Below are 13,582 nucleotides of genomic sequence, written 5' to 3' on the forward strand. Positions count from 1 at the left end.
TCTGCTTGTCCCATGGATACCAGCCGTCTGAGCACCCGGGGTTCAGCCCCGTCCCTGACACCTCCCTGTGCTTCAGCTCCTGCTGCCCCGGGGAAGTGCTGGGGACTGGCACCCCACCGAAACCTCTGCAGACTTGCCCGTCCTTACCCAAGCTGTACATGCTGAGAGCCGCATAATCGAAGAAGTAGCAGATGTGCCGGGCACGGGTGGACATGGTGCTGAAGGTGTGGGCGCAGCTGGAGGCGAGGGGGTAGATGCAGCAGGTCAGCAGGTAGGCGAGGAGGGGCCAGGCGTGGGGGTCCTCCCGGCCCCCTGGCCCCTGCAGCCGCCCGACCAGGGTCCACACGAAGTACCTGTGGGGTGGAGGAAGGTGAGCATCGCACCCTTGGGTGCCCCCCATCCCTGCTCCCCTAGCCTTGCTCCCACCGTGGAGACCCACCACCTCCTCCCATGGATGCTGAGGACCCAGAGCATGGTACCTACCAGGCAGGCACAAAATGTGTCCAGATATTTAAAGTCTCATTCGTCATTTGGAAGACGCTGAGGAGACAGTCTGCTGCCGAGCTTCTGGGGGGGCGATACCCAAAGAGGATCCCCTGCTCCTGGTACCCCTGCAAGGCAAGGACTGGCACTGGTGGCAGTCGGAGGAGAAGGAAGGACAAATCGGAGGAGAAGGAAGGAAGGTTGCCAAAAGGAGGGTGCCCACGTTTCAGGACCCAGGACCCTGCTGCGAGGACAGAGCTGTGTCCCCCCTCCCTGTGGGAGGTGGTCCCGGGGAGGGGCTGAGCACTGCCCCGGGGGTGATGGCCACCCCAGCACATGGCTCCCGCCAGTCACCTCCCAAAACCCCACCGAGCCTCGGGCTTAGGGAAGAAAAGCTCCTCTCTGACCTTAGGCACTTGGTTGATGCTGAGCAGCCGGGGTAACTTGAGGCTCAGCATCGCGCAGGTCGGGTCTCCGGCTCTGAGGGATGTTTTCGGCTCAGCTTCCCTGGGGACAAGCCCCGGCGGTGCCTCACACCCCGCCTGGCCACATCTCGCACCCTGCTGGAGAAGCGATGGGACGGGGATGGGGCTGCCCCGTGACGGGTGAAGCAATGCTCCCCGGGCTCAGGACGGGTGGCCTGGGGGAGACGAGCATTGGTGGGGATGTGGCACAGTGTCCCCATGCAGGGTCCCAAACCCACATGTGGCAAATGCTTCCTGGGGGGTTCCCGTGGCACGGGGAGGGGAGATGGCATCCATCCCTGCAGGGGATGTTGGGATCCCTCCCTACCACCCATACCCAAAAGGGGCAGGGGGAGAAGGACAGCATGTCCCTGTGCCCACCATCCAGAGGGACTGAAACTCCCTGTTATCACCCCAACAGAGCTGGGGTGATGCAGGAAGGGCGCCCACGTCCCCGGAGCACCTCAAGGTCACACAGAAAGCCCTGGGCATGGGCTGGGGGGCTGCAGGGTGCAGGCAGGTCCCCTCAGGGAAGCGGGGAGGACGCAGGGTCCCAGGCAGCACCCAGGCTGTTTCCTCTCTGCCCGCTCCCCATTGAACATCCCAATGCCACAGTGCAGCCCCTCCGGCCCCAGCATCTCCATCTCTTACCCACTGACGGCTTTGGCAGCGCCGCCTCTCCCTCCTCTGCCTCCACCTCTGGTCTGTGAAATAAAGGTGAAAAAAAAATTATCTCCTGCACCCTCCTGCAAGGGACCGCCTGACCCGGGGGAAGCTGGGCAAGAAGGGAGCCTGAGGCTCGGCGTGCCGGCTCAGCTTGGTCGCACAGGCATATCGCATGTAAACCAATGCACTGGTCCCCCCAGGTTTCTGAGATGTCTGCAACCCTCCAGCCCACGGAGCCATGAGAAAGAGCCTCTGCAGCCTCCCGAGAGCTGCTCCTGGGATGGCGTTTCGGCTGCCTCAGCCATTCCGTAACTTCATACCAGGACACACCGAGCTTCAGCCGTCAGCACGCATTGCTGGTGCTGCACGGAGGCTTGCCAGTCCCAAATAAACCCCTTTGCTGCCCTTTCCTGGCCCCTGGCATTACCCCTGCTCTTCCTCCCTGCCCATACTCTACCTCTCCACGCAGCCAAGCAGCGCCGGTGCAAACCTACACGGGCAAAATGCCATGGGCTACCGTGCACGGGGAGTGCCCGGGAAGAGGGAGGCGGCTGGGACGCAGTTAAGAGGAGGAAAAAAATTAACAAGGCAAGAGAGCAATAAACCCGACATAAAATAAAATTGGAAATGCCTTTAGTTAAAGATTAGACTTAAATCAGGAGCTTTTTTTTGGCTGTTGTGCTACAGGTGTGCTGCATCAAAGCTATGCGGAGCCTGCAGCCCCCCGCGATCCCCTCAGTACTCCTGCACTTCTCCATGGCGAAAAGGGGACCTTATCCCTGCAGTGGCCTCCAGAGCCTCAGGACCCAGCTGGAGGGCAGGGAGTGAGGGCAGGGAGTGGGGGCTGCTGTTGGTTATTTGCATGCTCCAGAAATAAAGGGCAGCCTGGCACAGAGCTCTGCCTTTTCCCATCCCCGCCGCGCGTCTGATATAAACACAAATGAGGGCGATGGTGGGACGGAACAAAAATAATGTCCCTTATCTCGGTGAAGCTGAGGAAGCCGCACAAGCTCTTCACAAAGGCACACCGCGGGGTGCGGGAGCCCTGATTTGCAAAGAGCCCTTGGACGGGAGCCCCGAGCTGGGTGCGCTGTGGTGCAACCCAGGCAAACCGTGGCTAAAGCAGGGAGCTGGTCCCCTGCGCGCACCCCGCGCCGGGCTGCCTCCGCAGAAGAACGTGGGAAGCACCGGGCCCAGGCTTAACGAAGAACTTGTATTTTTAAGAGCAAAATGAGTCACCGGAGCTGCGGGGCGCAGCAGCAGCCGGGCACACCCTGCAGTCCCATGTTTTCCTCCTCCTTCGGCTGACTTTTTCCACCCGGGGAGCAGTGCTCCCGTGGCAGCGGCGTGGGGCGAGGGATGGGCGCCCGTCGCAGCCGTGACCTCGGCAAACGGCTCCTTTGCAAACAGCAGGTTACAAACTCTGCAGGCTCAGCCAGCTGGCTGCAAACACACCTCTTCCTCCTCCTCTTCCTCATGCTCCTTCTCCTCCTCCTCACCCCACCATGGCCACACACGAAGCCCCATGGGGACATCAGGCACCGCAGGCTGCGGGTCCAGCCCAGGAGCCTTTGGTTTGTGCCGAGTTCACCCAGGGAAGGTTCCTGCCTGGCACTGGCTTTCACCCTTAAAGGCTGCGGCTTGTCTCTGGCAAGAGGAGCCCTGACATGTCCCCTGTCACCATCCCTCCACCGCATGTCCAGACTTGGCTCCAGCAAGCGTGGAGCGTGGCTGCAGCAGCTCTCCCACGGCACGGCTCTCCCCGCCAGTCCCAGCTGGCAGCCGGTGTCTTTCAATGGAGGGAAAAATATTTTAGCTGTTAATTATTAACTTTTATGACTTTCTTACGGCGGCACAAGGAGAGAGACGAGTTGAACTGTAAAACTAGTGGCTGGGCTCCTTTGAGTGCTCGGCACCGGAGTCAGCAGCATGGGACATGCCAAGACCTTTTCCAGCAGAACAACAGAGGCTTTGTAGGAGGTTGTTATTGCTGCGGGTGGCTGCTGGTATCTGCTCGGGATCTGAGATGAGCAGGCAGCTCCGAGCATAGACATAAGCTTAAGGCTTTCCAAAATCAGTGCATTTCAGGCACGTGCTTGAGCTCTTTGCCAGACCCAGTGCTTTCATCCGTCCTCCTTGGGGGACGGCTGCGTCTCAGCGCCCCGTCCCGCTCCTAAAACACTGCCGAGTGAAACTTCCATAAATTCTGCAAACGCCCAGCGCAGCCATGAGCTGCCGGTGCCACAGGAGGGCAGGGAAAAGCAACGTACTGCCGGCCCCACCGCACCGTCCCCATCGCTCGCAGCTCTTTCCCACCTTCATCTTTTCATGGCGCGTGTGAAAAACTCCCAGCCTCCCGGCGCGGACCCGCAGGCGAGCTCATGCCGTGCAAACCCTCGGCATCCCCCGGGCAGCGTGAAAAGCAGCAAGCCGAAATGATTCAGGGGGAAAAAGCAGAGCAGCCGGTACTTACGGCGCTGCTCCTGAGAGTGGGGCTGGGTCGGATGCTGCGTTATCGCCGGCGCTGGCTCCAGGCGACTCTATTACTCATCTGTGTACAAACACAGCCCACATGGCCGAGCCGCGCTGGAAGCCCGGCCGGGGCGTAGGCAGCCAAGCGAGCGGGCTGGGGCAGGTTTGCCAAAGCCGGCAGCCCGGCAGGAAGGGCAGGGAGGCTCTGCCGAAAGCCCTGCTTGCTGCCGGCACCCGGCGGGACGGTCCCCACACCCCGGCTGGGCTCGGGGGGAAGGACGCGGCAGAGGTCAGCCCCGCCGGCTGCTTTCCCAGATTAGGAGCAAATTAATTCTGGCTCGTCTTTTAGTGGAACAGGAAAAAGGCAACAAAATAAAACCGGAAATAACTGTGGCCAAACGCTCTCAGATCGTGCTCTGGATTAGCTTCAGCCTGGCTGCAAGGAAGTGGAATAAGGGCAGGAAAAAATATTAACTCACAGACCTCCCTGTGCATCTTCAGCTCCCAGGCCCCTCTGCTTTAGCACCAGAAAACATCCGAAACTTGCTTAACTGTCTCCGAGGAGACAGTAAAGTTAAAACCCTCCCGTAGATGACGAGGGAGGTGCTCCCAAACTGGAGAGAGTTCTTACATCATTCCCGGCTGGATGGAGGGCCACAGCCGGCTGGGCGATGGGGGTCCCCTCGGCCACCGCGGAGCAGGAGCTACCCGCTCTCTCCACGCCTGCGCCGGCTGCAAAACCCAGCCCGTTTCCCCTTCTCCTCCCCGATAAAGCCTCTATTTTTATGGCAGCTTTTGGTAACGTGTTTCACAATACTTGAACAGAGCGGTAGACTGAGGACTGCGAGTTGCTGGAGAGGGATGCACAGGCATTGCTCCTGCATTATTAAGTAGTTGGAAGAACTGGAGCCAGGCGTAATGCACTGCTCACGGGTCGTGGGGAGAAGCAATAAGGGTCATTTGAAATCAGGGCTGGTGAATGTGCAGCACTATCCTGCGTTTTAATCACAAGGGAAAGTCTCTTGACACCAATTTCTGGGTGTAAGCGCATTAACCCTCCCCTGCCAGCACTGCAGCACAGCTTCCCCTCGGACGACGGCTTCCCAGGCTCTGCGATCTCCTTTCGGGTGCTGTTTCCACCAGGAGGGACGCCCCGGGGCTGAGATCATGCCCATTTCCCCATGTCGGAGCCTTGCTGGCTGACCCACTGGCAAGGGGCAGCTATGGGACGGACACAGGGATTTGCACCGATGGGTCCCGTAACGGGTTCCTTAACGAAGTGACCCCCAAGCAGAGGGCCAGATCCTGCCAGCAAAACCCAAACCCGGTGGCCATGAGCTCTGCTACCACGAAACTCATCCCTGGCAGCACACAGGAGCTCGGGGGTGATCTCACCTGGGCAGGGATGAGCCAGGGATGCGGGGATGGACATGTGCCAGTGGAAGCTGATGCTCACGCTCCAGCGTGAGCCCACGCAGGGCTGGGTTTATAAACAGCCCTTTTATTTGGATGAAGAAAGTAAAGCTGTCCCCAGGCAGTACAAGGAAGATGGTTTCATCACAGTGCTGTTTGGAGGAGGAGCTGTGTCGTGGATAACCAGGCACCTCTGGGTCACCCGCAGCTCCTGCAGCGTTTTTCCTCCCTTGCTGGCAAATTGGCACAAAATTAGGATTTGCTTTGTGGGCATGGGGCGGGTGAGGCCACGGCTGGGCCGGGCACACGCACGTCTGCATCCAGCTGCGGGGCAGGGGACAGTTCGGCTCCCGGGGGAGATTGTCACTGACTTCATCCCCCCCACAGCCCCCGTCCCTGCAGGGCTATGGGCCAGGAGAGCAGCAATCAGGAGGAAAACGCTGTCTCTCTGCACACCCCAAGCTCTTGGCATTGAGCATGTGTTTTAAACCATCTCCTGGGCTCTTTTTTCCTCCAAACCATTGCCCACAGAGACCAAGATGTAGATTTACTCTACTTACCCCCTTGCCTGCCCAGGTTTACGAGCCGCGGCCGGTCAAATGAGCTGGAAAGGATGAAGACTGCGGCTGTGCTGCAATAAACCCATGAAATGCTTTAAAATGACTCCTGGTTGTTTTTACACGATCATTGGCACAAACCCATCAAATAATCCATCCACATTTATTTGTGCTGGCAGCTCTCAGCAGTGGAGGAGAGATTGATACTTGAGTACTCCGACCCCGCTTTGGGCACGATCCCCAGCCCAAGGCGGGACTTTCTTCCCAGCACTGTGCCGGTGTACAAGCAGCCTGGGAAACCTCGTGTTTCTGAACCGGCATTTTCAGCGCTTGCAAAAGCTGTGCCAGCCCCGCAGTGCCTCCCATGCAACTGGTGCAACGAGTTTCAAACCAGTGGAAACTTCCCAGCACTGAATGGCTGAACCCCAGCTACAGTTTTTGCAGGAAAAAAGGAACCGAGCTGAAGCACGACCGTGTGAGCAGAGCATGCCGGGGGTCTGGAAACCAGCAGCAAGCACAAATCAGCCGAGAGTTTCTGCTGGCTCTTGTTCCTGGGGTCAAAGCACTGGGAATAGGCACTTGCGGTGCGAAAGCTCCCTGCTGCACGGCCCAGCTGCCTCCCAGGATGCTGTGCTTTGGGTAGAGGCCTTGCCGGCACAGCACAAAGCCAGCAGGAGACGGGGCACTGCCGGAGCACCCACACCTTCGGTGAAGGTCTGTGCAGCCCAAAATCCCATGGGGGTAACGTGTGAGTGAGGCATCCATCCCCGCATCAGAGCAAATGCTCAGGCAGCTCTAATGGGGGAGATGGAGCCGCCGGGCTCAGCATCCCGACCGCTGTCCCTGAGCCTCGCCGCCAGTGTGCATTTGCCGAGGGCTGGCCAGGATCCACCCCATCAAGCTCTGCTCCAGCCCACAGCGAGGTTCACAGCTGCCGCCGCAGCCCAGCTCTCCGCACTTTTACCGAGGGTGTTAAAAGCCAGAGAGGATGAAAAATGAAAAATAGGTATTTGAGTGTTGGCTGGATCCTGCTGCCCGGCTCTGTTGCTAATGGAGAAGTGGGTGAGCTGAGCATGGCCAGGTGGAGGGAGCACCGCTGATCTGGGGGTGGTCACAGTGGCTCTTGGCGTGTGCTGTGGGCAAGGGGTACCTGCCGGAAAGCCTCAGGTGGGGCGCCCAGTGCAGGTTTTGGGGGGCCCAGCTTGGCCCAGCAGGTAACTGCTGGGAACTGGGGGCTCAGCAGTGCTGGCGGAGGCATCCTGCGGCTTGGGGACAGGGACAGCACTGGCTCCACTGCCGCTTTGCCACCAGCCCTGGAGCACCACGCGTCCTGGGGAGTGCTGGGCACAGGCACACACCTGCACATCACCTGTCCCCCAAGCTGTGCACAGACACAGCCCCGTGCAGATGTGCACACCCACCCCAGATGTGCACGGCCACCCCTGCAGATGTGCACATCCGTCTCCCAGGTGTGCACACACCCCCTGCTGGCGTGCACCCCCCAGATGTGCCCCTGCACCCGCCGTGACCACCCCCACGCAGCCCCTGCACAGCCTGGGGGCAGCCTGGGGACAGCCACCCCTCAAGGGGCAGGGGATTCTGGTGGCCCTTGCGTGTGGGACCGGAGCAGAGGCCGTGCTGTGGGTGCCAGCGCTTATCTCACCAGTGGTCACAGCTCACGGGTCCAGGCTGCACGCCCCCCCCGCCCCGGCACTCCCCAGCACAGCGCACTCTGGTTTTAATCACTCTCTGGTTTTTATTTGACTTATAACTGGGCAGCAGGAGTGTAAAGGTGACTTTTCCCAGCTGGCCATACCCCAGAACATGGGGTGTGTGTGTGCTGAACTGTGAACAAACATCCGCCCTCAAAAAAATGACTCAGTGGGAGCTGCGGGGTCCAACGTCGCACCCAGAGCTGCCTGCAAAGCCCTGCCGGCCTGGGGGAGAGCCACAGCAGGCTGCCCAGCCACCAGGCACCCACACGGCTCCAGCCATGGAAGCTGCAGGCTGAGCCCAGGTTTTAGGCTGAGCCCAGCTTTCCGGCTGAGCCCAGCTTTCCAGCCAGCTCGCAGGACCCGCAGCAGCCGGGGCAGGCAGAGTCCAGCCCTTGCAAGGCTGTGCATGGACTGCACTCCCACCGCCCAGCTCTGCCCGGGTCTGACGCACATGGGGTCGATGGCAACGTGCTCCAAGAAAGTGTTTCTTCTGCTTTTTTTATTCTTTAAATTAACTGGAGAGTCTGGGCGCGGACTTTCCCATAATTTCTGTTGAGTGGCAAAGACCAAGCATGGGAAGGGTTCTCCCCACCCCAGAAACATCCAGACACGTGAAAGCCATTGCACAGGAAGACCAAGGAGCATCCCTGGCCCCACAGCTGTCAGGAGCTGAAGGTCGGGCTCAGCACATGCTTCCACACAGAGCCAGGAACCAGCGCAGGTGGAGGCGACCGTCTGGGATCTCTCACCCTTCCCCTGCCCAAAGCCTGATGTGTGATCCCATCGGTCCCCCACAACCCCTGGGCGATGGGGCCAATGGTGCCCAGCACAACAGTGGGTCCACTGGCCGGTGCCGAGCCCCTGTGCTGGCTTCTGGGGGGGTCACCACAGCCAGAGGGAGCCTGGTCAAGGACCTCATCAAGGCAGCCCAGCTCATCCCTTCCCTCCTGGGCATGTTACCCAGAGAGGAGCTGTCGCTGCCTCTTCTCCGTGGCTCCAGCCGTGGGACTCCCCAAGCGGCCTCCAAACCCCGCAGCATCGCAGCAGAGCCGCTAACGGGAGGTGCAAAGGGAGAACTGGTTAATATTTAATTTAGCCCTAAGCCCGCATGTTTAATTACGCACAGTTAATTCTTCACTGTGTTATTCGTGGTCTACCACAAGTGCCGCCTCTTCAGTGCAAACTCCGCCGGGGGCCAGCCCGGCACGTCCAGCTCCCGCAGCCCTGCGGGGCCTGATCCTGCTGTGCCCGAGTGCCAGGCAGAGAGCAGCTCAGCCCGTGTGGGCGCCCACGGAGGACGAGGGCTCCCGCTGGGCCCTCTGCCTGCGCTGGGAGGACGAGGGCTCCCGCTGGGACCTCTGCCTGCGCTGCCTGCACTTCGGCAGCAGCATCTTTGCAGCAGGTGTTGCTGCAGCCCCGGCCAGCCCTGCTGGGCACAACCACAGTGCAAATACCAACACGGAACAATTCACAAGGTGACAACTGCGGAATATGAATGCAACGGTTTATTCTGCTGGTCCGAGTTGGTTTTTCCCCATAAAAGGTAGTTAGTTGTCTATAAAGTTAGTTGTGAGCTGGAGCTATTCTAAATGAAGACAATCAGTTGTTCCAGACCTTGTGCTAGTTTAAAGCAAAGCGGAGCTGAGCTCGTGATATGCCTGACTTGCAGAATTGCAAAATGTCCGAAGGTGACCCAGGGCTGGCACAGGGGTTGCAACGCGTCCCGCGGCCCCCTGCTTCGGCGGGCGTTAATGCCACGTGCTGCCAGCAGGACCTGCACACATGAGCGGCTCCCCGAGCACACCACGAGCCCTGCTGGCCGCGGCGCCGGAGACCTCTGCTGCAGTCAGGGCCACAAAATCATTGCAAATAACAGGGCAGGATGGCTAAAAGCAGGTGGCACTCGCAAGCCGAGCAGGATCCCTGCCTTACCTGCTCCTGCAACAGGCAGGGAAAGCCGGGGCTTTGCTACAGGATGGGGTTGCTCCAGGAGGGGTGCTGCACCAGCACTCAAAACAAAAAAAAATAACCCCGAACTTTAGAAAATTTTAAATTAATCCAAAAAAAGAAAAAATTAACATCAGCAGCTCCATCATCACTGTTAGCGCCTGTTGTGTGAGCAGAGGAGAAGCCCCGCTGCAGCCCCTTAACGCCTTTGGAGACCACCACCCTCTGCCCTCTCCCGACCCTCCGTCACACAGCCTCCTCTGCCCCGAGGACCTGGGGGGCTTGCTGCAGCGGGGTGGGGTGGGCTTTCTCCCCGCGGGTCACCGCCGAGCCTGGGAGGTGCCTGCGGAGCAGCTCTGGCTTCGCCCCGGCGTTTCCCCCCCTCCTCCTCCACCAGCACCCGCTCCCCACCTCCTGCATCCCGACGGAGACCCCCGCATCTGGAAAGCGATGGGGGGAGCACCGAGGTGGCTGAGCCTGGATGGAAACGGGGGGGTCCGGCCAAGATCACCACCCCGGCACGTCCCGGGCAGGGAGCAGGACCCCCTGCCCCTCCGCCCCTGCACGCAGCCGGCCCCGGCTGCTGGCACAGCCCAGCTCATGCAACACATTTCTGGCTCCAGCCTGCCTTAATTAATATTTTTAATTACAGAATGAATATGCTGACACGTTCTGCTTACAGGGCATGTGAGATGGAGGAATGTGCCAGTGCTGACATTACTGTTAAATTTTTGGAGGATGTGGGGGCCCGGCAGCCCCAGCCGGGAGCAGGGATGCTGCGGGGATGGTGCGGGGAACGGAGGGGAGAGGGGGGAGAGCAGCGGCGGAAAACCCGTGGGGAGGGTGCCGGGGAGGAGCCACGTCGTGGGAGAGGAGCCAAACCCTCACTGGAGCGCTGGGACTCTACGGGGAAAATCACCCCCGGCCCTTCCTCGCCATCCCTGGCACCCTCCTCCTCATCACTTCCCCAGAGCTTCACGTGCTGCCCTGCCTGCACGTGGCACCCATGGGCACAGCTGGATACGGCCCTGCTCCGCACAAGCCAGGCCCGGTGCATTAAAGAAAGCAATACCCAGTATTAATATTTAATTCTCTCTAAGCAGCTCATCTCGGTTAAGCACCCAGCAGCCCGTCCCACGGTCCCTGGGCAGAGGGAAATGGCATTTACCACCAGCTGCTTCTGCTGACATTTGATTGTTCAAACAAGGCCCAGCAAACACAAAAAGCTACAGTGAAATATCGGAGCATTTAATAAGATCCAGCCAAGCCCTGTGAGCGCTTGGGATAGAGACGGGATTTTAATAAAAAGGCTTCTTTATGATCAAATTAATGGGTTAGTATTCCCCACCCAAGCAACGCCATTTGGATTTTCTTTTTTTCCCCTCTCAGTAATGGGCTTTGCAGAAACAAGTCTTTGCAGATGCTTCCTGCACACGAGCGGCTGAAGGTGCCGGCAGGTGCCGGGAGGTGCTCGGTGCCCACGGGGCCCTGGCTGATTCGGTACCTTAAAGGGCACCGTGCAAAGGGCGGTTTGATATCCCACCTGGAAAGCAGCAGGGAAGGGAGGAAACTGCCGGCCCAGGGCCAGCGCCCGCAGGGTCTCTCCGGATGGGATGGGGAGCAGAGCCGAGTGCTGGGGGGGAGCAGAGCTGAGCCCCACATGGCACCGCCGTGGGACGCAGCCAGCCCCGAGCCCTCGCAGCATCCGAAGCCGGCGCCTGCACGAGCCTCTTCCCAAGCATCCGCAAAGCCTCTTTTCACACCCAGAAATGTTCGGCCGAGATTTCACTCACAAACAGGCGCCTGAGCCCAGGAAACCTGTCTGTGCACCATTTATGTCTCCCAGCGCAGGTAAAGAAGCTGCCGCCTCCTTCGCTGGAGCCCTGCTGCACAGGGAAGCTGCTCCGTGCATCAACACTGTCTCTCGTACTTCCTCGTCGTCGAGGTGACAGAAAGCCACTAAAGCATGATGAATCCATTTAGAAGTGAGTGCCTCAAGGCGACGGCATCGCTTAAGCTCAAGAAGGCAATCAGACTGGGCTTATAAACAGGGAAAACTCTTCAGAGCAGCATTTCTGGTAATAGAGGGGGGCCAGGAGGCACAGGGGATGAGGGATGGAGCCACAGCGGGAAGGTGCAGAAGGGAGGCTGTACGTGGAGCATTTTCCCACTAGCAAATACTATTAATCTAGACTAATCTAGAAAAACAAAAAAAGCAACAGAGAGAGACCTCACCTTCACCACCACCAAGAGCACGACCTGGTACCAGCACCTGCACACGCCGAGGGCAAGAACAGAACCTCAAGTGCTTGAGGCTGGGCCAATACTCTTTGTTTCTTCCCAAACTTTGCACCAGAAGCCTGACCTTGCTGTAATTAGCCATCAAATATTTCACGCTGCCTCCTTAGGGACAGCAACAGCGAGCCCCCAGCAGCAGGTTGTCCGTGGCCACCCAAGTGCATCGAGAAATAAAGTGCTGTTGGCGTACTCGCAGCATGAGGGTCCACCAACTCCCTGGTCTAAAGGCTTGGTGACACCTCGACAGGAGCAGTAACTCCTCTACCCCGTGGATGAATGGCCTGACGTGGCAGCTGGCAGGAGATGCACAGGACCCATCTGTCCTGGCAGGTGCAGATGGACAGACTCCCCTCGCCTGCACCGGCTCTGGAGCGTGTGCCGCTCACGGGACGGCTCCTCCACTCGAGGCCAGCGGCATGGCGGGGTTTGACCCCTCCCAAACCAAGGCAGGCACGTGTACTCCTCTTCCCTGAGATGGAAAACGCATGAGCAGCCACGAGAGCAGGACCAGAACCCCTCTGCTCCCCCCTCCCACCCTCTGCTCGTAAGTGGTTATTACCGTGGCACAAGGTGCTCCGTCCTGTTAATCTTCAGTTCAACCCAACGAGAGCTACTCGGCAAGTTGCTTAGAGATACAAATTCAACCAGATGAGCTCTTGAAATATTTACTGGCCTAAAGATTCAAGCCGGTGAGTGCCAAGATGTCTTTCAACATTTGCACTTCTCCATTGCCAAACTCCACCTTGTTTAATAGGCTGAAAGGCTGAGCGCTTGGTGTTTAAATAGCTCCTGCCGTTTTTGGAAGAGATTAGTAAAGTACAGAAGCAGCTATTTAACATTCAGGAAGCGCGACGCATACATGGGAGTTATCAGTCACTCCAGGCAGATGGTAAATGTATTTCCTTTCACCACAAACTGAGCAGCAAACATTCAAATTCATCACCAAGACAACTTATTTAAATCCACTTCTATTTTCAATTCATACGTTTTTAACAAACTGCTAAGTAATGAAAATCAATATTTTCACCCAAGCAGTTGGGAGACAGTCCTGAAGCTCTGCCCGGCTGCGGAAGATTTGCTCTATGCATTTCAGTCACGCAAAATTATTCACGACCAAGTCAAACGTGGCATCCTGGGTGCAGGTCATGTTTACAGCCAAGGAGGCACCGACTTTCCGTCGACCAGGGAAAGTTAGCCCCGATTTAACGGCACTTCTGCATCAAGGTGGAAAGTGTCACTTCAGGCATGGAGCGGCTAAGGCAGAGGTGACCTCAATCCCAATTTTGGGGGGGAATTTTGATAGGACTTGCACATTCCTAGCTGAAAACAGGAGTTAAGAGACTTGTGCATTTCTTGCGCATTATAAGCAACCTCAGCAGACCACCTGTCGTCTTTGTTAGGATATTTTTTAGTGACCAGTTAGTTAAAATTGTTATTTAACAAAAATCATATGAACTCAAAATGAGATGCATTTAGCAGAAATAACTCACATCAGCAACATACTGCATGAGCTTTGCTTGAGCAGAGAGAGAATATACATCTGTGGTCCTTATCCCAAATCAGCAAA

General features: G+C 58.1%; 1 protein-coding gene across 1 annotated transcript in view; it reads right to left on the minus strand.

Annotated features, from left to right (window-relative positions):
- PAQR5 (progestin and adipoQ receptor family member V) overlaps positions 1–941 on the minus strand; it is an 8,222-nt gene extending 7,281 nt beyond the window's left edge. Inside the window, exons 1-3 of the mRNA XM_009321440.1 lie at positions 891–941; positions 484–611; positions 148–353 (exon numbers count right to left, since the gene is read on the minus strand). Of these exons, the coding sequence (XP_009319715.1) occupies positions 148–353; positions 484–611; positions 891–941 (385 nt within the window). The remainder of the gene's footprint in view (positions 1–147; positions 354–483; positions 612–890) is intronic.
- Between the last annotated feature and the right edge of the window lie 12,641 nt (positions 942–13,582).

The sequence above is a fragment of the Pygoscelis adeliae genome, unplaced genomic scaffold (genome assembly GCF_000699105.1).
Source record: "Pygoscelis adeliae isolate BGI_AS28 unplaced genomic scaffold, ASM69910v1 Scaffold13, whole genome shotgun sequence".
Classification (NCBI taxonomy): Eukaryota; Metazoa; Chordata; class Aves; order Sphenisciformes; family Spheniscidae; genus Pygoscelis; species Pygoscelis adeliae.